Source organism: Megascapheus bottae, chromosome 6 (assembly GCF_031878675.1).
Source record: "Megascapheus bottae isolate mThoBot1 chromosome 6, mThoBot2.hap1, whole genome shotgun sequence".
NCBI classification, from domain to species: Eukaryota; Metazoa; Chordata; class Mammalia; order Rodentia; family Geomyidae; genus Megascapheus; species Megascapheus bottae.
The window spans coordinates 61,114,563-61,138,735 of NC_143514.1; the positions used below are offsets into that span (position 1 = coordinate 61,114,563).

Sequence of the window (24,173 nt, forward strand, 5' to 3'; positions counted from 1 at the left end):
AGAGCAGGGTCCGCCCCCAGCCGTGAGTCACGCTGCCCCGCCTTTCCGGAAGCTCTTGACGCAGGCGCAGTGCGCGTGGCGCCCTCGGGTGGGCGGTACCGGCGACGCTCAGGGCCGGCCTCCAGTCGCGCTTCGCGGGCGGCCGCCTTCGCCTCAACCCAACATGGCGATGCATAACAAGGCGGCCCCTCCGCAGATCCCAGACACTCGGCGAGAGCTGGCGGAGCTGGTGAAACGGAAACAAGAGCTAGCGGTGAGGAGCTGGAGCTGGGGCGGTGATGGCGGCGTGAGCGATCCCGCCGGGCGACGACGGCTGGTCGTTGGCCGAGAGAGCGAGCGCGGTGGGCGTGCGTGCGGCGGCCGCGTCCCCAGTGCGCTCCTCCGGGGCCGCGGGCGGCTCGGGCTTCGGGGCCTCGGGCCAGGCCGGCTTGCGGTGGGGCGGGGAGGGGCGGGGAGGGGGGACGCAGCGGAAGCGCGGGCGGGCGGTGTCAGGCGGGGGAAGGGCGGGCGGGCGGTGCCTCCGCCGCCGCCTGCCGCCGCCGGCTCGGGTGGGCGCGCTGGGCGCGGGCGGGCGGCCGGGGGGCGGGGCCTGCGGCCTCGGTACGCGCCGTGGACGGTGGTCGGCGAGCCGGACCGGTGTGTCGGAGACCATCTGGAAGGTGAGCCGTGTGGGAGATGGGGAGTCGTGGGGTGCTCTCCCGGCCGCCCGGGGGTGGCGAGGCCCTTTCCACCCCCGCATTTTGCGGCGCCCTCGGGGAGGCCCCTCTCGCTGAGCAGCCGCGGCCCTTCCACGTTTCCGTGGCAACCGGGGCGGGGTGGGGGGGTGGGGGGCCTTCCTGAAAAGCCTGCGGGGAGGGGGAGCCTGTGGAAGCCGAAAGGCGGCTCATCCTTCCCGCCGGAGTGGGGGCGGCCCTCGTTCTGCTTCAGCCCTGTCTTGACTGCCAGGTTTGTTTTTCTGGGAAGGATGTGCAAAATTTCTACGCCTCTGTCTCCCCCTTTCCCCCCGCCCCCCCGCCCCCAAGAACAGGCTCTACACATTGCAGTCTGTTCACAAAGAAGTCCCCACCTTCAATTCTGGACCGTCATAGCTTTCTATAAAGATAGTTTTATGTGGATAACCTTGGATTTATAGGTGGATAACCTTGGATTTACGTCTTTTTAAAAAAAAAACATTTTTTGAAAATGCCTATACTGGTACTTGAACTGGGCTTCAGCATTCTTCCTGTGCTTTTAGTGCTCCAGGCTAATAATGCTCTCTTTTTTTAAATTTTTCTAATTGTTATTAATAGAAGGGTTGCAGTCATATCCGCCAGATGGAAGATGCATTACTTCACAAACATTCCTTCTCGTGTTTTTGTCCCCATTTCCCTCCCCTTGCCCTCTCCCCTCCTTTTCTTGTTTTGGTTGATTGTGGGGCTTGAACCCTGGGCCTGGGCGCTGTCCCTGAGCTCTTCAGCTCAAGGCTACCATCCTACCCCAGGAGCCATATGCCACTTCGGGTTTTCTAGTGGTTAATTGGAGATAGAGTCTTTGGTCTTTAGTGCTGAGGCTAGCTTTGAACCACAATCCTCACTTCTCAGCCTCCTGAATAGCTAGGATTTATAGGCATGAGCCACCGTTCTCCCCTCCCCCTCCAATTAATGCTTTATCTCTTTGAGCCACAGCTCCACTTCTACTTTTTGATGATTAACTGGAGATATTCTAAGAGATCCTAAGAGCTTTCCTGCCTGTGTTGGGTTCAGTCCTCAGATCTCAACCTCCTGAACAGCTAAGATTACAGGCGTGAGCCTTGGATGCTTGGCCTGGATTTACGTGTGTGTGTTTTTGCTAGTCTTGGGGCTTGAACTCAGGGACTGAGCACTGTTCTTGGACTTTCCTAGAGACTAGCATATAGCACTCTACCACTCGAGCCACAGTGCTGCTTCTGGCTTTTTCTGTGTATGTGGTAGCAAGGAATCCAACCCAGGACTTCATGCATGCTAGGCAAGCACTCTACCACTAGGCCATCCTCCGAGCCTGGTTTACAAGTCTTAACAGCAAGATTTCAATTTATTCCTATTTATTGTTCACATTTAAGCATGTTTTCCATGTCCTGGTTTTTCTTTCTCAGGAAACACTTGCAAACTTGGAGAGGCAGATCTATGCTTTTGAAGGGAGCTATCTGGAAGACACTCAGATGTATGGCAATATTATTCGTGGCTGGGATCGTTATCTGACTAACCAAAAGTGAGTGTCAGATTCTCTGGTAATATTTGCAGTAGGAAAGTAGGAGGTGAGAAAAATGGTCTGGGCTTGAACTTGAACTTTTCTTTTCCACTGTTTCTCTGAGTATACCTTGGACAGAGCCAACACTTGTAAATAAAGAAGAATCTATAGCAGAGCTGTATGAGGCTTGGAAGCAGTGCTCTCCTTAATGTTTCATTTCTAGTTGTTGCTATTTCTGGAAGCCAGCTGTACCTGTTATTTCCATAGCAATACATTTCTGTCAAATTAGTGAGCATGGTAATTTTTCAGCGGTAGAAATACTGAAAGAATCTAGTACCTGAATAATTGTTATCCTTCACCTGTATTTACAGGTTGTATGTGTAGTCTCTCTTTACCTCTTTCTGTCAATATCTGTTTATGTCTGGATAGGTATATATCCTTCCTTATTCTCAGCTCCCTCTTTATTTTATTTTTGTTGTTTTGTCCATCGTGGGGCTTGAACTTTGAGCCTGGTCCTTGTCCTGAGCTCTTCAGTTTTGAGCTATAGTGCCATTTCCAGTGTTAGGGTGGTTAATTGTAGATAAGAGTCTCAGGGACTTTTGTGCCTAGGCCGGGTTTAATTTTTTTTTTTTTTGCCACCTGTCCTGGGTCTTGAACTCAGGGCCTGAGCACTGTTCTTAGGCTTTCTCAAGGCTAGAGCTCTACCACTTAAACCTCAGCACCACTTCCAGCTTTTTTCTATGTATGAGGTACCGAGGAAATGAACCCCAGGCTTCCTGCATGCTAGGTAAGCACTCTACCACCAGGCCAAATTCCTGGCCCCTTCTTCCTTTTATTGAATCAAGGCCTCGCTATGTAGCTCATGCTGGCCTCCCAGTTCAGAGGTATATATCCCTATCTCCCATAATCCCTAGCCTCATTCCTTTTTTTTTTTTTTTTTTGGCCAGAACTGGGCTTGAGCTCAGGGCCTGAGCACTGTCCTTGGACTTTTCTCAAGGCTAGAGCTCTACATCTTGAGCCTTGAGCCACAGCTCCACTTCCGGCACTTTTCAGTGTATGTGGTACCGAGGAATCGAACCTGGGTCTTTGTGCATGCTAGGCAAGCACTCTACTACTAGGCCAAATTTTCTGGCTCAGTATCTTATTATTTTTTAAGTTTGAAAAATAAGTTTGTTAACAAGACACTTTATTTAAATTTTTTTTTTTTTTTTGCCAGTCCTGGGACTTGGACTCAGGGCCTGAGCACTGACCTGGGGCTTTCTCAAGATTAGAGCTCTTCCACTTGAGCCACAGCACCACTTCTGGCTTTTTCGATGTATGTGGTACTGAGGAATTGAACCCTGGTCTTTATGCATGCTAGGCAAGCACTCTACCACTAGGCCAAAATCCCTGCCCCAAGAAGACACTTTAATATCACTGGTCTGTGCTAATTGACCTTGCACATAGCATAGTTTAGTGTTGAACTACGATCCTCCTGGCTTAGTCTCTGAAAGCTGAGGTTACTGGTCTGTGTTACCACACCTAGTTTTTGTACTAGTCGTTTGATATAAGTATTAAAATAATGCATTTTGAAATGGATAGAGAGGTTTGGACAGGTAGGGAGAGGGGTTGGTGATACACCTGGCTGCTCCCCCTGGGAAGTACAGGCCTCCCATGTCCCTCAGTCCTTCAGCCGCTTCAGTACCTTTAGAAAATAATTTAGGGTCAGGAGCATGGCCTAATGGTAGAATGCTTGCCTAGCATGCATGAGGCCCTGGGTTCAATTCCTTGGTACCACAGACATAGAAAAAGCTAGAAGTGGTGCTGTGACTAAAGTGGTAAAGTGCTAGCCTCGAGAAAAGCCCAAGGGCAGCACTCAGGCCCTGAGTTCAAGCTCCAGGATTAACAAAAAAAAAAAAGAAAGAAAGAAAAAGAAAATACAGCTAGGTGCTGGTGGTTCACACCTGTAATACTAGTGACTCAGAAGGCTGAGATCTGAAGATTTGTAGTTCAAAACCAGCTCAGGCAGGACAATTAACTACCAAAAAACCAGAAGTGATGCTGTGGCTCAAAATGGTAGAGTGCTAGCCTTGGGCAAAAGAGCTCTTAGGGACAGTGCGTGGGCCCTAAGTTCAAGCCCTACAACTGACAGAAAAACCAAAAAAATAAATATAAATGAGAATGTTTCTGAAGTAACTAATGAAATCTCAGCTTTACAGTGGGGGCATATCCCATCCATTGGAAGTAGAGCTTTGTGTGTAGGATTGTTTGGGCCAATTCATGCAGAATTTCTGTGTGAAACTTGGTTAAGAGGAAGAAAGAGGTCTTCCACTGTCCTGCTTATCCCTAGCTCCAGCTGTATAGACAGCTGGATGCTTATAATGATCTTCTGTATGTTTTAGAAACTCCAATAGTAAAAACGACCGGAGGAACCGGAAGTTTAAGGAAGCTGAGCGACTCTTCAGTAAATCCTCAGTTACTTCAGCAGCTGTAAGTGACGTGGTCTTCTGTGGCCTTTCTCAAGGGCCCCCTTTTCTCTGTGGTCTGTGGTCACTTTTCTAGTAACCAGTGGCTTTTCTTTTAGGCAGTAAGCGCATTGGCAGGAGTTCAGGACCAGCTCATTGAAAAGAGTAAGTTTATGTTTTTACCTTGTCAGTTCCTTTCATTCTGTTACAATCCTTAACTTTAATTCATATTAGTATACTCCTGTATTTCAGGGCTATATCCTGGGCTGGGAATGTGATTTGTGGCCTACTGGTAGAGTGCTTGCCTAGCGTCATGCATAAAGCATGATTCCTCATGTACCACATAAACAGAAAAAGCTGGAAGTGGCACTGTAGCTCAAGATTGTCAGCCTTGAGCAAAAGAAACTCAGGGACAGTGCCCAGACCCCAAGTTCAAGCCCCAGGACTGGCAAAATAAAAGGGTGGGGGTGGCTGCATCCTTCCCATTAGGAAGCTTTGGAGGCACTCTTGATCCTTTGTTTTGAAGAAGGTTCCATTCCCTTCCTGGATCTTCTTTCCAGAAGGGTTGGCTCTAGCCTTTGCTTCTGATAAGTCTTGTAAAGTTTTATAGGAAATTTAAAATATACCTGGTATGTCCCTAATAGTGAATAATTTTTAGGAAATTTTATGTTTTTGAGACAGTGCCTTGAACTAACCAGATAGCTCAAGTAAACCTCTGTGTGGTGGGATCACTGAAGTGCGCTTTCATACCTTTAGGAAATGGTAAATTTAGATATGTACCTGTGTGTTCATTTTATTTTTTTGGCCAATCCTGGGGCTTGATCTCAGGGCTTGGGCACTGTCTTTGGGCTCTTTCAAGGCTAGTGCTCTACCATTCTGAACCACAGTATCAACTTGGGGCTTTTTCTGAGTATGTGGTATGGAGGGCTTTGAGTATGTTAATCAAGCACTCTACCTCTAGGTCATGCTCCAGGCCTCCTATTCATTCTTATAGAAAGGGCAGTAGATACCATTTATTTTGAAAGCAGGTTAAGCAGATTATTATCATCATCTTTGCATTTTTTGGTATGTAAAGCACTTAGTCTAATCTAATATGATTTGCACATTTATCACTAAATCAAACCTTATGATAGTGTTGAAATACTCTTTGAAATTGTGTGTGTGTGTGTGTGTGTATGTATGTATTGCTGCTATGTACTGTCACTCAGATGTAGATTTTTTTTTTCTTTTGGTGATTGTAAACTGGGCCTCCTGTTTGTTTGTCTAGTTCTTTACTACACTAGCCAAGTCTCCAGACCTATTTTCTGGAGGAATTTTTCACATAATGTCTTGAGTTATTGACTAGGCTGGCCTCAGACAATGATCATAGGCCTGGACCAACCCTGTTTGTTCTTCAAGAGAGGAACTCACCTACCTTTTTTTCCTCTACCTTTTTTTCTGAGTTCCTCCTATCTCTCTCTACTTAGCTACTTCATCTTTAGTTCTGATTTTCCAAAATTTAAACATGTCTACTCAGATATTTATAAACATTTTTTCTTAGAAAACAAAACGCACACACAATAGTTCTGTTTCTTTTTTTTCTTTTTTTTTTTTTGCCAGTCCTGGGCTTGAGCTCAGGGCCTGAGCACTGTCCTTGGACTTTCTCAAGGCTAGCACTCTACCACTTGAGCCTCAGCACCACTTCCAGCTTTTTGCTATGTATGTGGAGTACCGAGGAATCAAACCCGGGTCTTCGTGCATGCTAAGCAAGCACTCTACCACTAGGCCAAACTCCCGGCCCGTTCTGTTTCCTTTTTAAGTTTTCTGTCCAAAGCCAAACGTTATGATGCACATCTGTAGTCTTAGCACTTAGTAGGCTAACATAGAATCATGAATTTGAGACCAGTGTGGGCTACATAGTGAGGCATTCAAGAAGCAGCATTAAGCCAGGCTCAGGCACAGTGGCTCAAGCCTGTAATCCTAGCTACTCAGGAGGCTGAGATCTGAGGATCACGGTTCAAAGTCAAACCCAGGCACTAAAAAAAAAAAAACTCTATCTCCAAATTAACCTCTAGAAAAAACAGAAAATGGCACTCAAGGGGTTAGCTAGTAGCCTTGAGCTGAAGAGCTCAGGGACAATGCCCAGGCCCAAAGCTCAAGCTCCATGACTGGGAAGAAAAAAAAAACACAACACAGCTGCTCAGTGCTCCACTACTTGATTAATCTCCAGTCCGGCTTTCTACTGGTTAATTGAAGATTTAGTCTCTCAGACTTTTTTTTTGCCAGTGTAGAGCCTGGTATTCTCCATATTCTAGCATCCAGAGTGCTAGGATTGCAAGCTTTAAACTATCAGCTTTTCAATGTTTTTTTGGCCGTATGTATTGAACTCAGGGCTTCATACTTGTTAGGTAAATACTGGTTGAACTACACATCTCAGCCCTAGATTTCTTTTTCTTTTTATTTATTTATTTATTTATTTATTTATTTATTTATTTATTTATTTATTTATTTATTTTTTGCCAGTCCTGGGCTTGAGCTCAGGGCCTGAGCACTGTCCTTGGACTTTCTCAAGGCTAGAGCTCTACCACTTGAGCCTCAGCACCACTTCTGGCTTTTTTCTATATGTGGTACCGAGGAATCGAACCCGGGTCTTCATGCATGCTAGGCAAGCACTTTAACCACTAGGCCAAACTCCCGGCCCCTCAGCCCTAGATTTCTAAATTTCTTGCCCTATCCCTAACCTCTCTCTTGAGGCATTGTCTCAGAAGACTTGAGTTACTGGGTTTTTTTTTATGTTATGGTTATTCTGTTCTCTTGAATTTAGAACTCAAGTTACTCTGCCTTCTTTCTGCCAACTTACGTATTAAATCAGGTGCTTCTGAGGTTTCTGTTGGTATGATTCTCTGGTAAATCATATTTTTTTTTTTTTTTTGGCCAGTCCTGGGCTTGAGCTCAGGGCCTGAGCACTGTCCTTGGACTTTCTCAAGACTAGAGCTCTACCACTTGAGCCTCAGCACCACTTCCAGCTTTTTTCTATGTATGTGGTACCGAGGAATCGAACCCGGGTCTTCATGCATGCTAGGCAAGCACTTTAACCACTAGGCCAAACTCCCGGCCCAAACTGGTAAATCATATTTTATTATTGTCACTTTTTTTTTTTTGTCGGTTGTGGGGCTTGAACTCTGGGCCTGGGTGTTGTCCCTGAGCTCTTCAGTTCAAGGCTACTGCCCTACCCCTTGAACCAAAATGCCACTTCCCATTTTCTAGTGGTTAATTGGAGATGAGTCTCATGGACTTTAGTGCCTGGACTGGCTTTGAACCATGATCCTCAGATTTCAACCTCCTGAGTAGCTAGGATTACAGGCGTGAGCCACCGCGCCTGGCTTAATATCATTCTTGAATGTAGAGCTGTATCATCTCCTTTGTAGAATCCTTTTTACTCTCGGTCTCCCGTGAATGGAAATGGGATGATATTTGACATCTCAGCTTTCACAGGAGCCTGTAATTCTGCCCCATGTTAGCTGACAGACAGTTCAGCACAAAGTGCCTGTATCTCTTTTTTTTTGGGGGGGGGTTAGTTGTGGGGCTTGAACTCTGGGCCTGGGTACAGTCCCTGAGTTCTTCAGCTCGAGGCTAGCTCTCTACCACAGTTTTCTAGTGGTTAATTGTAGATAAGAGTCTCAAGTTTTTGTTCTGGGGCTAGCTTTGATCCATGATCTCAGATCTCAGCCTTCTGAGTAGCTAGGATTACAGGCATGAGCCACCAGTGCTTATCATGTGACTGTACCTCTTTACCCATAGCTATACTGAGATACTTATCAGGAAAAGACTTTTAAATGCTAATACTGAGGCTTGAATTCAGTGTCTCAAGGTCTCTTCTCAAGGCTGCTGTTCTACTTGTGCCATACCTCCAGTTTTGGCTCTTTAGTGATTAACTGAGGTGGTTAACTGAAGAGTCCCCACAGATTTCTCTATCTGGGCTAGCTATGACCTGTGACTTTAGTCAGCTATCTGCAACCAGCCTAAGAAAAGACTCTTATTTAAAGTGTCAATGCTTTCAAAAGCTTGAATTGGGCAATATTAGGCATCAAAGATTTCATAAAGCATATATAGGCCATGTACCTAAATTTTTTTTCCCTTTTCCTTTTTTCTTTTCTTTCTTTCTTTCTTTTTTCTTTTTTTTTTTTTTTTTTTTGTTGGTCGTGTGGCTTGAACTGGGTCAGGGTACTGTCCCTGAGCTCTTTAGCTCAAGGCTAGCACTCTTGCCATTTGAGCCACAACACCACTTCTGGTTTTCTGGTGGATAATTGGAGATAAGAGTCTTTCTTATGGACTTTGGTGTGGGGACTCTGGGGGCTCTTTGAGCTGTGATCTTTAGATCTCAGCTTCCTGAGTAGTTAGGGTTACAGGAGTGATCCATGTGTGCCCAGCCCTAAATTAATTAATTTTTGTTGTTGTTGTTGATGGTGGTTGTGGGACTTGAATTCAGAGCCAGAGCCAGAATGCCTAGGTGCTGTGCACTGTCACTTAATTTTTTTTCACTCTAGTCTGAAACACTACCATTTGAGCCAGAGCTTCACTCTGGCTTTTTGGTGGTTAATAAGGTATATCATGGATTTCTTACCTATGCTGGCTTTAAACCAGGATCCTCAAATCTCTGCTTCAGTAAGTTACAGATGTGGGCCAGTGTTACCCAATGTTTGCTCTAAAATCTATTCTGGAGGGCAATATAATTAATATTTCTTCATTTTTCCATAAACTTGTTTCTGAATTTTGATTTGATTCTACAAAATATGTCACTGTTATAAGAGAATAATGTTTCAGATAATTTTTGTTAATCACTGCTAATTATTACCATCTCCTTTAGGAATACAACCAGTTTTTGTTTTTGTTTTTTTTTGCCAGTCCTGGGCTTGCACTCAGGGCCTGAGCACTGTCCTTGGACTTTCTCAAGGCTAGAGCCCTACCACTTGAGCCACAACACCACTTCTGGATTTTTTCTATGTATGTGGTACCAAGGAATTGAACCTCGGTCTTTGTGCATGCTAGGCAAGCACTCTACCACTAGGCCAAACTCCTGGCCCCAGTTTTTTGTGTTTTTAATTCAAAATATTGTTTGCTGAAATCCTAGAGCCAAATTTGTGGTTTCCTCTGATAGAGCAAATAGAAATTTATACCATGCAGGGCCAGGAGTGTAGAGGTAGAGTGCTAGCCTAGCATGCACTGGGTTCGATTCCTTGGTACCACATACACAGAAAAAGCCAGAAGTGGTGCTGTGGCTTAAGTGGCGGAGTGCTAACCTTGAGCAAAGAGTGTTGACTGACAGTGCCCAGGCCCTGAGTTCAAGCTCCAGGACTGGCCCCCCCCCCCCAAAAAAAAAGAAAGAAATTTATACCATGTATTTTGAGACTGAATCTTAGAAGAATATCCAGCTTGCTTTATTCTTCTATTTCTCATTGCTTTTAACTCTATAATCGGCCTTACTTTATTGTGTTTCATTATATGAGTCTTGATAAGCTGCCTTGAATTCTTCTGGGGATAAAACATGATATGGGGAATTGCATGCAAATCTTAATTAATACTATTAATTTTTTTTTTTTTTTTGCCAGTCCTGGGCTTGAGCTTAGGGCTTGAGCACTGTCCTTGGACTTTCTCAAGGCTAGAGCTCTACCACTTGAGCCTCAGCACCACTTCTGGCTTTTTCTATGTATGTGGGGTACTGAGGAATCGAACCCGAGTCTTCATGCATGCGAGGCAAGCACTTTAACCACTAGGCCAAACTCCCGGCCCAATTAATACTATTAATTAATATCCATTAATTCAAATAGCTCTCCCTCTTTCCCAGCCTTTTCTGACAGTACTAGGCTTTTAACTCATGGCCTTTTGCTTGACAGCAAGTGTCTTATTATTTGAGCTCTTGGTCTTTTTTTTTTTTTTTTTGGCCAATCCTGGGGCTTGCACTCAGGGCCTGGGCACTGTCCTTGGGCTTTCTCACGGCTTGTGCTCTACCACTTGGGCACTACTACGGCTTTTTTCTGTGTTTGTGGTACCAAGAAATCAAACCCAGGGCTTTTTACATACTAGGGCAAGCACTTTACCACTAGGCCATGCAGCCAGCCCACTACATGTCTTTTTTTTTTTTTTTTTTTTTTTTTTTTTGCCAGTCCTGGGCTTGAGCTCAATGCCTGAGTCCTGTCCTTGGATTTTCTCAAGGCTAGAGCTCTACCACTTGAGCCTCAGCACCACCTCCGGCTTTTTGCTATGTATGTGGTACCGAGGAATCGAACTCGGGTCTTCGTGCATGCCAGGCAAGCACTTTAACCACTAGGCCAAACTCCCGGCCTACATGTCTTTTTTTGTGTTATCCTTTCTCAGCTTTAGAGCATACTGATTGCTTGGGGTCATCAGGCAAGGTCACATGGAGAAAATTGCTCTTGATTCTGTTTTTTCCCCCAATGTGTTAATAATACTGCAACTTATATAGGAGTGCAAGGGTTAAAACAAAGAAGATAGTGCTATGTTTTGAAATATAGTTTCTAATTTTCTGGGTGATACTCATCTTATTTTCCCTAATTTATCCTGCCTTATAACCACATCTGTCTCTCCAAAATTCAATTTTCATTTGGATTTTTTTAAGTTAACTATAATGTGTCTAGGTATTTCTTTTAATTTTTCTGGCTTTGAATATCTGTTTTTTTTTTAATATCTCTGCTTTTTTTTTAATCTATTTTTTATTGCTGAGAATCAAGCATGGGGCCTTATGGTAACCTATACTACTCAGACCCCATTTTGTTTTTCTTGTGGTTGTTGATTTTGGATTTAGTGAAATAACTTGAAGACTACAATCAAAGTACTGTTTTCCAGGGACCTTATGGTAACCTATACTACTCAGACCCCGTTTTGTTTTTCTTGTTGTTGTTGATTTGGGGTTTAGTGAAATAACTTGAGGACTACAATGAAAGTACTGTTTTCCAGAGAAGACATGATTTACTACTGATAGGTGCTAGAGTCTTTTTAAACCAGTCTAAGCCTTGGGGGTTTGAAGCTCAGGCTCAAAGCAAGCTTTAATTCCATGAGAGAAATTGTCCTCTTTGCCTTTTAATCCTTTTCCTTTGGGTGGAACCTCTTCCCCTTCCCCCTCCCCTCAGTGCCTCAGTGTTTCTGTGCTTGTAATCCCTTTGATTTTTGGGAATAAAACAAACATTTTATTCTCCTTAGAATTTTGCCTAGGATGTTCTTAGATTTCAAGGATTTGGGATTTATGCACTTTTGACATTTTGCTTTTAAACTATTCCGAAAATTTTCCTCAAAAATGTTTTACATACTTTCTGCTTCTTTTGACTACATGTATACCCAGACTAAAGAGGGGATTTGCATGGTTGCCAGAGAGGAATTTCATGCAAATTTGTGAAATATTTTGTATGTTTTTTTATAAAAAAAATAAAAGAAAAACAGGCCTATTTTTATCTTGCATTCTTTAAAGGATTAACTTTTTCTTTTATTGGGCTTCTTTGAAGCTTTCATTAAACCAGTCTCCTGCATTTACATCATTCCAGTGGCAAGTAAGTGTTTTGGATATCTTGCCCTCCTCCTTTAAACCTTTTGTGCTTATCAAAAGTTACAGCTAATCCTACCTTTTATAAGTAGATTTCCTCATTTGTAGGCTTACTAAGTTAGTGAAAATTTGATCTTTGCACTAAAAATGAGCTGTTCATATTTTATGTCCATAAGAAGCAAATTTATATGTCTTTTGTGGTGTCATCATTGAAATAATGATCAACTTTGCTGTTTCACTTAGAGATATGTAACTTTTTTTTTTGACAGTCCTGTGATCTGCTTTTGTATATTGGTAGCATCTGCTCTCCATGGGCTGGCTATATGCTACTTCCAGCCTAGTAATTCCAAAACACAGGCCTTTTTGAGAGCCCAGTACTGTTAGATATCATTCCTGTTTGGAAATTCCTCCAATTTTCCCTTTTTTATGGCTTCCCACAGTTCTTTTCCTACGAGTAAGTGCTCGGGCCAGGCATGGTAGACATGCCTGTAATCCCAATAATAGGGACATAGTCAGGAGGCTCACAACTTCTAGTCCAGCGTGGGCGGCATAATGAGACCCTGTTGCCACTCCTCAACAAAAAAGAATCTACAGATCATTGTACCTCTTTATTTAGAATTTGACTTGGATGTTTGAAGATCTCAAGGATACTGAGATTTGAATACTTACTGGGATACTGACTCTGGTCAGTACTTGTGCTACTTCTTTTTTCTTTTTTTGCCAGTCTTGGGCTTGGACTCAGGGCCTGAGCACTGTCCTTGGACTTTCTCAAGGCTAGAGCTCTACCACTTGAGCCTCAGCACCACTTCCAGCTTTTTTCTATGTATGTGGTACCGAGGAATTGAACCCGGGTATTGATGCATGCTAGGCAAGCACTCTACCAGTAGGCCAAACTCCCGGCCCCTTCTGCTACCTCCTTTTTAAGCCTCGTAGCTCCTCTTTGAGAATGAGATTGTAGGTTATACAAGGGTGGGGAACATTGCTATAGTCTGTATCTAGCTGATGTTCACTCAATAGAGAATTCCTGCTTTACTTTTGGGAGATAGGCTCAGAAGGATAGCAACAAATGAATTCTCTTACCTCTGCCTCACATAGTTTTCCTAGGCAGGGATGGGATGCCTGGGTTGTTGGCCATATAAAGCCTTTGGTCCATGATAGATGACTATACTTCTCGTCAGCTTCCTGTGATATGTGATATGTGTGCCTATATTGATGACTTCACATAGTGTTACAAATATCCAAATGGCCTTTGGCAGGGAAAAGTTCCCATTTCTGCTACCCAAGGTTTCGCATTTTATGACATGTCTTCCCATTTTACCTTTTAGTTCCCAGTCTCTCTCTGTTTAAGAGAAACTATTGAATCATTAGTCTCAGATTCTTCTGTACCTTTGTGATACGTGTGTATTTATTTTGGCTTTTTATTTCTGAAAGTCCAATTAATTGGGTGGAGGAACTGAGGAGGGACTTAGGGCCTGGTAAACTTACATACAAGCTCTGTACCATTGGGATACATTTCTAGTTTTTTTTTTTTTCCTTCTGTACTTAGGAGTTCTGAACACAAGACTTGCTAGGCAGGTACTCTACTGCTCAAGCACTGCTTCCAGTCCTTTCAGTTTCACTAAATTAGTAAGCTGGCTTCAAATTTGTAGTCCTCTTGTTTCAGCCTCTCATAGAGCTAGGATTATAGCCACCATGCTTAGATAACAGTGTTGGGTATTGAGCTCAGAGCATCCCGTCCACTAAGGGAGTCCTATGAGTCCATTTAAAATTCCACTCCCAGGGGCTACTGAAGCTGACACCTGTAATCCTAGTTGCTCAGGAGGACTGAGTTAGGAGGGTTGAAGACAGCCAGCATGGGCAGGAAAACCAGTGAAACTCTTTATCTCCTATAACAAAAATAAATAAATAAAAAAATTCAGAAGTAGAACTTTGGCTCAAGTTGTAGAATACTGCTAGCCTTGAGCTAAAAAGCTCAGGGACAATGTCCAGGCTCTGAGATCAAGCCCCATTTCAAGCCTCAGGAATGGCATGTGTGCATGAATACACACACACACTGAAGCTTCTTCTGAATTGTGCTTTTTTTTTTTTTTTTTTTTACAGTCCTGGGCTTGAGTTCAGGACTTAAGCACTGTCTTTGGACTTTTTCAAGGCTGGGGCTCTATCACTATGAGCCACAGCACCACTTCTGGATTTTTTCTATGTATGTGGTACCAAGGAATTGAACCTGGGTCTTCGTGCGTGCTAAACAAGCACTCAACCACTAGGCCAAACTCCTGGGCTGAAATTGTGTACTTTCTGACTTCCATGGTACTTTGGATATCTGCTGTTTTCTTGAAGGCTACCTTATTAGAGTGGTAGTTCTCTAATCTTGACCAGATAGACACTGTTTTGTAAGTGTGTAAGTACCTGGTATTCCCACAGCAGCTGACTCCAAATGCATGAGCAGTTGGTTTTGCCTGTCAGTGGAATTGCAGTGTAGGCGACTGTGCTGTCCTGCTTTGCTTCCTTGCTTGTCTCTCATGTTTTACTTCGTCCCTTTCTCGCTTTGTGTTGAGTCTCTACTTTGTAGCCTTGTGTTCTGTCAGCCATTCTCAGTGCTTCCACTATTTATGTTTTAAAAATGATATTTTTGGTCAGTTGTTAAGCTTGAACTCAGGGCTTGGGCACTGTCCCTGAGCTCTTTTTGCTAAAGGCTAAGTGTTCTACCACAAGTTTATTTCCAGATCTCAGTCTCCTGAGTGGTGTGAGCCACCAGTTCTTGCCAGCCATGGAGCTTGAACTCAGGCTTTGTCACTGCCCCTCAGTTTCTTTTGCTCCAGGCTAGCACTCTGTCACTTGAGCTACAGCTTTACCTCTGGCTTTTTCAGTGGTTAGTTGGAGATAAGGGTGTCAGTAACTATTCTGTCTAGGCTAGTTTTGAACTTCTCAGATCTTAGCCTCCTGTGTAGCTAGAATTACAGGGGTGAGCCATCAATTCCTGTTTTTTGAGATATGGTCTTGCTAACTTGTTTACCTGGGGTTAGGCTTGTCTGTCTCCAAACTGGAATCTTCCTGTCTCTGTCTCTGGAGTAGCTGGTAGTTATTTATATATCTGGATGTATATCTCTTGTCAAAATTTGTATGGTATATGCAGTACTTTCTCCTGCCTTAGGAATTGTTTTTTCACTTTCATGGTGGTGTGTGTGTGTGTATTTTGCCAGCCCTGGGGCTTGAACTCTGTCTTTGTCAAGGCTAGCACTCTACCACTTGAGCCACAGCACCACTTCTGGTCTTTTCTGTGTATGTGGTACCAAAGAAAATCAGGGCTTTGTGCATGCTAGGCAAGCACTCTACCACTAGACCATGCTCCTGGCCCCTGTATTTATTTATACATTTATTTATTTATTTCTGCCAGTCCTGGGGCTTGAACTCAGGGCGTGAGCATGGTCCTTGGGCTTTTTCCTCAAGGTTAACACTCTGCCAATTGAGCCATAGCACCACTTCTGGCTTTTCTATGTATGTGGTAATGAGGAATTGAACCCTCGTCTTCGTGCATGCTAGGCCAAACCACTAGGCAAAACTCCCGGCTCAGAATATTTTTTCAATTTGTGGTAGCTCTTGAGCTCCCTCTTCTGTTGCTTTCATGAAATGTCCAAAACAGCTTTCAGGATTACTGAAATCTGGCTTGTCTATTTGCTGTTTTTTTTTTTTTTTTTTCCCCCAGTCCTGGGCTTGAGCTCAGGGCCTGAGCACTGTCCTTGGACTTTCTCAAGGCTAGAGCTCTGCCACTTGAGCCTCAGCACCACTTCTGGCTTTTTTTTTTTTTTTTTTTCTATGTATGTGGTACGGAGGAATCGAACCCGGGTCTTCATGCATGCTAGGCAAGCACTTTAACCACTAGGCCAAACTCCTGCCCCCCCCCTTTTTTTTTGAGACAGTCTTTCTTCTACTGCTGGTATCCATATACTTCTTCATAGAAATTCATAATAGATATAAAAGGAAGACAACTGATCCCTGGTCCTGTTGATCACATAACCCCATTTCTTTCTTTATGGCAGTTCTTGGGCTTGAACTTTAGGGCTTTATGCTGAATATAGCAGGTGTTTTGTCACTTGTACATATGTATATAATCCTGTGTATGTTGTTATGTATTACATTTTTACAGTAGATATAATTTCCACGTATGAAAGAAAATGTGCTGTTTGTCTTTGAGCTTAACTTCACTTAATTTTTCCTTGGTCCATCTATTTCCTTGCTTTTGCCGTAGTTTATTCTAATGGATAAGTAAAATTCTGTTGTATATATGTGTACCACATTTTGGTGATCCACTCATTTGTTGTAGGGCATCTCGGCTGGGCTTTTCCATAACTTGGCTACTTTGAATAGTGCAGCAGAGAGCATGGATTTGTAGGTGTCATTCCTGTGTTCTGACCTGCAGTGCTCTTGAGCAATGCCCAGGAGTGGTATCATCGGATCACAGGGTAGTTCTGTGGGGTTTGTTTCTTTTTTCTTTTAGAAATCTCCAAACCATCTTGTAGAGTGGTTGCTGTGGTTTACATTCCTATTAACCTTACATTAGGGTTCTTCCCTCCCCTTCTCCCACCAGCATTTGTTTTTTTATTCTTGATGATGGCCAATGTTAGGGCCTAAGAGTATTGATGAGAATTTTGGGAACTTGTGTTTTACTCTGTAGGGGAGCCAGGAAGTGGGACAGAAAGTGATACCTCTCCAGACTTCCATAATCAGGAAAACGAACCCGCCCAAGAGGACCCTGAGGATCTAGATGGATCTGTGCAGGGAGTGAAGCCTCAGAAGGCGGCTTCTTCTACCTCCTCAGGGAGTCATCACAGCAGCCACAAAAAACGGAAGAATAAAAACCGGCACAGGTCAGTGGCAAAAACCCTGCCTCCCAGAACTACATGACCATTGTTGGGAAGGGATTTGGAGAGTAAAAGTGCTTCTGGTTGTTGGAGAGCCTTTCTGCTGCCAGGGCCAGGGGGTGGGATAGAAAGTTATTTGCTCTTCTCTCTTAAGGATGGAATTGGTGGGCAGTAGAGTAACTCTGAAGGAGGACTAGGGCCCCTTCAGCTGTTGGTTTTGAAGAGTGGAATTGCCAAAACGACCTGCTAATGTGGTCAATTGGAAGTCCTTTGAGAAGAGGAAAAGGGAAATGGAATCTGTTCAGTAATACTTGAAAAATGGTCCTAGTATATAAATAAGGAGGGAAGCTGTCAAGTAGGATAAAATGTTTGGCTCTTGCTCCTGATCCCTTGTCTATTTTCAGAAGAACTGATTGGGTCTGCCTTTTTTTTTGGTGGGGGGGGGTGGTGGTGCCAGTGCTGGGACTTGAACTCAAGACCATCTCCCATACCCAGGCTTTTTTCTCTCAAGCTGGTGCTCTGCCACTTTAGCCACAGCTCCACTTCAGTGGTTTTGCTGGTTTATTGGACATCAGAGTCTCATGGACTTTCATGCTCTGGCTGACTTAGAACAGGGATTCTCAGGTCCTGTCCTCCTAAGTAGGTAAGATTATAGGTGTTGCCATCAGTGCCTGACTCCATTGCCATTAAACTAATAATAGTAATTTCTGGAGTTGGAGGCCTGGCTTAGTTGGTAGCACGCCAGGAGCAAAGGCAGTGGCAGATACTGAGTTTGAGTCCTCATCTTGGACCTTTAAAATGGTTCCTTTCTTATTTCAAGTTGTCTAGAATAGGGAGGAAATTCCTTGTGTCTGGAGCCATGGCTGGTGGCTCATGCCTATAATTGTAGCTACTCAAGATGCTAAGACCTGAGTATTGAGATTCAAAGCCAGCCAGAGCAGATAAATCCCTGGGACTTTCATCTCTGCTTAACCAACAAAAAACTGGAATTGGAGGGATGGCATAAGTGGTGAGCTTCAGCCAAGATTAGAAAATGCCAAATAAGAGCTCAAGGGCCCTGAGTTCAGATCCCAGTATTAGCATTAAGAAAAAAAAAAAAAAGAAAAGAATATGTCTGGGAATTTCCATTACTAATTAAATAACCACTTTAGATCGGTGGTTATTTCACTAATGATGTGATCAAACTGTTGCTGATCAAAGGGAGTAAGAAAGTTTTAAATTTTCATGAGAACAACACTTTTTTCTTAATCTGGTACTCCAGACAAATTAACATTCATGAAGATTGCTGGTGTTAGTTATTGCTTTCACACATGGTTTGGTTTTTTTTTTTTTAATTCAGAATGCATGATCCTGGCCTTTTTATTCTTTCCCACTATTTAACATCTGGCTACTCTCCCTCCTTGGCCTTAGGTGCTTGACCACTCCAAGGGAGAAGAGAAGAGCTGAGTTGCTTTTTATTTCTCAGGAAACCAGGTTTAGTGTGCCTGAGTGCTTCCTCAGGGAGCATTGAAGGTTGTTGGAATCTTGGCAGTTATATAGGCAGTTACATAGGCCCAATACCCTTGTCTGATTGATGGCTAGTTTGCTGACAGATTGGGGTGGGATGGAGCATTTTGTCCATATACACTGGTAAGTTGGCCTTCAGAACCAGTGCTGCTTTTTCCTTTAGAGACAGCAGTGAACTGTTTCAATAGATGTTTGAGTCAGTATGTTTCAGGCACTGATTAGTAGTGAAGTAAATATGCTATTTAAGAGAAGGATTATTAATTGTACACTGAAGACTTCATTGAGCTATTTCTATATATGCATATCATGTGCTTTACTATTTTTTTGTGTATGTGCCAGTACTGGTGCTTGAACTCAGGTCGTTGAGCTCTCTCTTAATTAGAGTCTCATAGACGTTTCTGCACAGGCTGACTTAGATCCTCAGATCCTAGCTCCCCCCCATTTTGTGGGGTGTACTGGGGTTTGAACTTAGGGTCTTATTCTTGGTATAGGTACCTTTTGCTCCCCTTCCTCTCCTCTCACTCTTTTTTTTTTTCTTTTTCTTTTTGGTCCTGGGGCTTGACCTCTGGGGACACTATCCCTGAGCTCCTTTTACTCAAGGCCCACACTTTACCACCTTGAGTCACAGCTCTACTTCCAGGTTTTTATGTGAGTAATTGTAGGTGAGTCTCACAAACTCTCCTGCCTGGGCTGACTTTGAATCCCTATCCTCACATCTCAGCTTTCTGAGTATTTAGGGTTACAGACATGAGCCGCCAGCACCTGGCTCCTCTTCCCCCACTCCCCCCTTTTTTAAAGAAATCTTTTGAGACAGTGTCTCACTGTGTAACTCAGGTATGCTTCAGGCTTACTTTGTAGACTGTACTGGGCTGGTCTTGAACTCATATGTCAGCCTTCCAGATGCACCTACTGCTATTTCAGCATCAAACCCACATTTTGACTAAGTAGGTACACTCATTTTTTTTTTTGCCAGTCCTGGGCTTGAGCTCAGGGCCTGAGCACTATCCATGGGTTTTCTCAAGGCTAGAGCTCTACCACTTGAGCCACAGCACCATTTCTGGCTTTTTGCTATGTATGTGGTACTGAGGAATTGAACCCCAGTCTTTGTGCATGCTAGGCAAGCACTCTACCACTAGGCCAAACTCCTGGTCCCTCATTACTTTTAATTTAGATATGGAATCTAGAGCCTTATGCAAAGTTAGCATGCATTCTCCAGTGAGTTGCCTCTTCCCCCCACCTCCAGCTCAGTTTGTGAACATAGTAAAGTCAGTCTAAAAGTCAAAAGCATTTTTGTACTTGTTTTATGTACTCAGACTCAGTACATACTTTTCCAAAGTTAAAATGAAGGAAGTAGGAAGGACTTAGGCTTTTTTCCACCTTCACTATTACAAACATCTAGGCGGAAAATGCAGCATGTGCATATTGTTTACCCTGAGTAAACAAGCAAGGGACAGGTGTCATTCTGTGGGTTAATGTTTGCTTTGGAGATCTCCCCCAGAATGCAGACTGTTAGTGCAAAATGGCCTCCACCATGCATTCTCTTAAGCATCCTCCGGGGCTTGGGTGCTTGTGGATGTCAGTTTGTTTTGTTTTGATAGGGCTCTGCAGACTTCACTATTCCCTAGTTGTTGCCCTGCCATAAACAGGTGACTGCCATCACCAAATTACCAGGCAGAATATTACCAGCTCTTCACACCTGGATCAAGATAACTACTGCTGGAGTTTATTCGTGGACCCCTTGGCTTCTAGATTGGCTACTGTAGCAAAGGAGCACAGTGTTCTTGGTTGGACATGTTTAGAAGTTTAGAACTTATTGCTTAAGCAGAAAATTCACAAAATGCTTTTCCTTTTTAAAGATTTAAATAATTTGTGTCACCTTTTGTTTTAATGAAAGTCTATTGTGCTGAATTGTTAGGAGCACCTTTCATTTATGTGACTAAACTTTCCTTCCTTTTGTCCTTTCTAATGCTCTTAATTGTATTTTCCAGTACAAATGTTTTAAAAGTTCTAACTCTGAATCTGGCAGCTCATAAAAGGGCTCTAGGTATCTAGTTTTCTAATGAAATAACTTCCTTTCATCGTCTGTTCTTCTATCGACTCTATGGAGGGAAGGGAATCACACAATCTTTGGTTCTTTGATGTTTGAAACTTTGCGACTTAAAGTTCTTAAAGCTGATTGTGTTTCTATAAATCTTGCTAGGATGGCTAATCGACTAATTTATTCAATTAGTGTATTAATTTCTATTGCTTTCTTCCTTTCAAATGCTGCCCCTCAGCCCGTCTGGCATGTTTGATTATGACTTTGAGTAAGTTTAATTTGAATTAGTATTTGTGCTGTTTTGTTTAGTGTATAGATACTGGTATGCCTTTTTGAGACCTTTCTAACCCATAGTTTATCTGTTTAATTGTAGGTATGTATATTAGGTTAGGCTGGGAAGTTTTTTTTAAAAACAGAAAAACGTGATGGAGGTAACATTTTATTTAATAACTTAAGCAAAATTAAGTAAACTTCACTTTTATGCCTTTTAATTTCTTTTAAATAGATAACCTTTACTTTTAATTCATATTTAAATTGTTTCCTGGCTTTGCTTCATAAGAATAGTTTAAAGATTTTGATCTGTATTTTTGGAAAGATTTAAAAGTTGAGATTTAAGTAGTAACTTCTGTTGTGTTTCATATCCAGAGTAGAAACTCAGTCTCTCTGGTATTTCTAGTCACCGTTTGTCTCAGTGATAAAGTTATAGAGCTAACATGTTAACATAGAGCATGCTTTCTTAATCCAATCTTTTTAACATGTAATTTTGAAATAGTGTTTGGAAATTATATGACTTTATAATGGCAGTATATTTCTTTTTTTTGAATTATCTTAAGTTTACCTTATGGCAAAAATATCTGCTTATATTTTTTAATATTTGCTTGATAGTATTTGGGTAAACAACTAAATGTGACATAGTCTAATGAAGAATATGGATCTTACTTAACCAAATAGCCTTTGTTATAGCTTGTCCTAAACAGTAGCTGATTGTTAGACCCTTTTTCTGTAAATTAAAATGCAAATATTTTTTAATTTTTCCTATCACAGGATTGATCTGAAGTTAAACAAAAAGCCACGAGCTGTAAGTATCAGCCAAATAACTCAGGGAGGCCGGCAGATTTTCATGTTTACTTAAAAAAATTTTTTTTGTTAGTGCTGAGGATCAAACCTAGGGCCTCATGCATACTAGGTGAGTGCTCTACCGCTGAGCTACATCCCCAGCCCACAATCTGGATTAGAGCAATGTAATATCTTCAGAGTTGGAATTGCTCCTAATCTGGGAAAGAAAAGGCAGTCATGTCATGTATATATTGTTTATTACCTGTCCATAGTCTGAAAGGTGTTAGAACCACTAAGTCTCAGGGTGAAGTGGAAATGGAGAGAATTGAAGTTTAAGGTTAGCCCAGGCAAAAAGTTAATGACATCCCATCCACCCCTCCACCCTCAGTTTCAAGTAACAAGCCAGCTGTGGTGGTGCATGTCCGTGATCCTAGCTCCACCAGAGGCTGAAGATGGAAGGAATTCAGCCTGAGCACAACCACTCTACCCTATTTGAAAAATATCTGAAAGCAAGAAAGAGCTGGAGGAGGTGTTGCTCAAGTGATAGAGCAAACTGAGGTCCTGCCAAAACCCCCTACCATCCCCCCAGAAAAAGAAAAAGAAAGAAAAAAGATTATCCATCCATCTAGATACATTTCAGTTGTTACTTATTTTTTTGTATTTTAAAGAAATAGGCCAGGAGCACAGCCTAGTGGTAGAGTGGTCACCTCACATGCACAAAGCCCTGGGTTCGATTCCTCCGTACCACATACTCAGAAAAAGCCGGAAGTGGTGATGTGGCTCAAAGAGGTAGGGTGGTAACCTTGAGCTGAAGAGCTCAGGGATAGCACCCAGGCCCTGAGTTCAAGCCCCAGGACTGGAGAAAAAAAAAGTCATGTGCTTTTTGTGTGTGGTATGGATGATACTGGGCATTAAACACAATGCCTCACACAGCCCCTTTTGCATTGATTACTTCTAGAGTAGGGTTTCAGTTTATGTCTGGCTGGGCTGTGCTTCTTCTACCTGTTCTTTATATTGCCATGGATGACTCCGCTGGCAGTAGCAGGACCAACAGGTGCCACCCATCCTGGTTGAGATGGAGTCTTACATACCATTATGTCAGAACTAACCTTGAACGGCCAGCGATACTCCAATCTCAAACTCCCAAGTAGCTAGGATTATAAGCCTGAGCCACTGAGCCTGGCTCACAACTGAATGTTTTTCATACTGGGGCATGTACTCAGGGCCTAGGCACTGTCCCTGAGCTTTTTTTTGCTCAAAGCTGGCCTTCTACCACTTGAACCACAGCTCTGCTTTGGGTCTATATTGGTATTTAATTGGATATCATAGTCTCATGAACTTTCCTGCTTGGGCTGGCCTTGAACTGCAAGCCTCAGGTCTCAGCCTCTGGAGGAGCTACAGTTACAAGTGAACCACCAACACCTGGCTCACACACATTTTTAGTGAAGAAAAATTCCTGTTGATTATTAATAGATTGTTTATGCTAGCTCCCTTTTTTCTTGCTTTTTCTTTTTCTGACTTTCTAGTTTAGATGCTCTATTAAGAACAGAATTGATGTTTGCTGTTCCTTTATGGACACGGAAGACAGTCCATTTTCAGATGTGAAATACAGTTCAGTGCATTTGACATAAGCTCTTCAGCTACACAACAATCCCCAAGCACAAATGTTATGTGTTTTTCTTTTTCTCTTAGTTCTGCTGAGAGTAAGTTGGGACTTTTCTCTTTTTTTCTTTTTAGGACTATTAGAAGACTGTTTAGTGCAGAAGTGTCCAGGCTGTAGAGGCCTGCCTCCCCTCTCCAGTCTCACGGAGATAAACGTCCCTCACTTGAGTGTGTGGCCGCCCACCTCTGCTCTCCCAGACCCAGTGCCTGTGACTCAGTACTTTGTTCTAAATGTGGTGACAAGTCATTTCAGCAAGATACTGGATCATTTTTCTGTGTCATTTTTAGCAACAGAACTGCAAGAAGACCATTCCATGGTTCTAATGCCAGCAAGTGGTTAACTGATCTTTCTCCCTTAGAATGACCATCTCCCCCCAGACTGGCTGGCACCAGCGGCACCTGTAATTCCACCAAAAAATCCTCTCTGGTTTTGTTTTGTGCTAAAAGTAGAACACACATCACCTTTCGGATGGAGGCTGTAAATATCTGGCATTCTCTTTTTTTGTTGTGTGTTTTATTGTTTTTCTACTGTTGTTTTTACCATCTTATTTTCTTTTGGGACTTTTTGTAATGACTTTGTGCAGCTCATACCTTCTTGATGACACATCTGATCATCTGTTTAATGTGGCTGTCACTATTCTTACCTGAAAATAATGTAGTTTACCATAAGTAAAGTGGCAACTTGGCTCTGTTTTATTTATTTTTTGTTTGTTTGTCTGCTTGTGTTTGTTTGTCTGCTTGTGTTTGTTTAATAGTGTTTATTTAAATCTTAAATCATTCTGAGTTAGAAGCAGTTTCTTGTTAAAGAAAAGATAAGGGGGAAGCTAGCAAGGTGGCTCACGCCTATAATCCTAGCTACTCAGGAGGCT

General features: G+C 42.8%; 1 protein-coding gene across 4 annotated transcripts; it reads left to right on the top strand.

Moving 5' to 3' along the window:
* The first annotated feature begins 75 nt into the window (after positions 1 to 75).
* Meaf6 (MYST/Esa1 associated factor 6) lies at positions 76 to 24,004 on the top strand. Of its 4 annotated transcripts, XR_016535992.1 has the most exons (9): positions 76 to 253; positions 2,111 to 2,226; positions 4,587 to 4,674; positions 4,769 to 4,814; positions 16,856 to 17,048; positions 20,825 to 20,854; positions 20,960 to 21,017; positions 21,631 to 21,664; positions 23,380 to 24,004. XR_016535992.1 is itself a non-coding variant. In XM_090335202.1 (8 exons), the coding sequence occupies exons 1-8, from the start codon at positions 164 to 166 to the stop codon at positions 23,386 to 23,388; spliced, it is 606 nt and encodes a 201-aa protein (XP_090191328.1). In that variant the 5' UTR covers positions 76 to 163; the 3' UTR covers positions 23,389 to 24,004. The 4 variants fall into 4 exon arrangements, 2 of the variants coding, with proteins under 2 accessions (XP_090191328.1, XP_090191329.1); XR_016535993.1 differs by lacking the exon at positions 20,825 to 20,854; XM_090335202.1 differs by lacking the exon at positions 20,960 to 21,017.
* The last annotated feature ends 169 nt before the right edge of the window (positions 24,005 to 24,173 follow it).

Excerpts from the sequence above, each read along its gene's own strand:
- Meaf6 (XM_090335202.1), top strand. The coding sequence starts at position 164 with ATGGCGATGCATAACAAGGCGGCCCCTCCGCAGATCCCAGACACTCGG. Across the intron at positions 254-2,110 it reads AACGGAAACAAGAGCTAGCG|GAAACACTTGCAAACTTGGA; the intron begins GTGAGGAGCTGG and ends TTTCTTTCTCAG. Across the intron at positions 4,675-4,768 it reads CCTCAGTTACTTCAGCAGCT|GCAGTAAGCGCATTGGCAGG; the intron begins GTAAGTGACGTG and ends CTTTTCTTTTAG.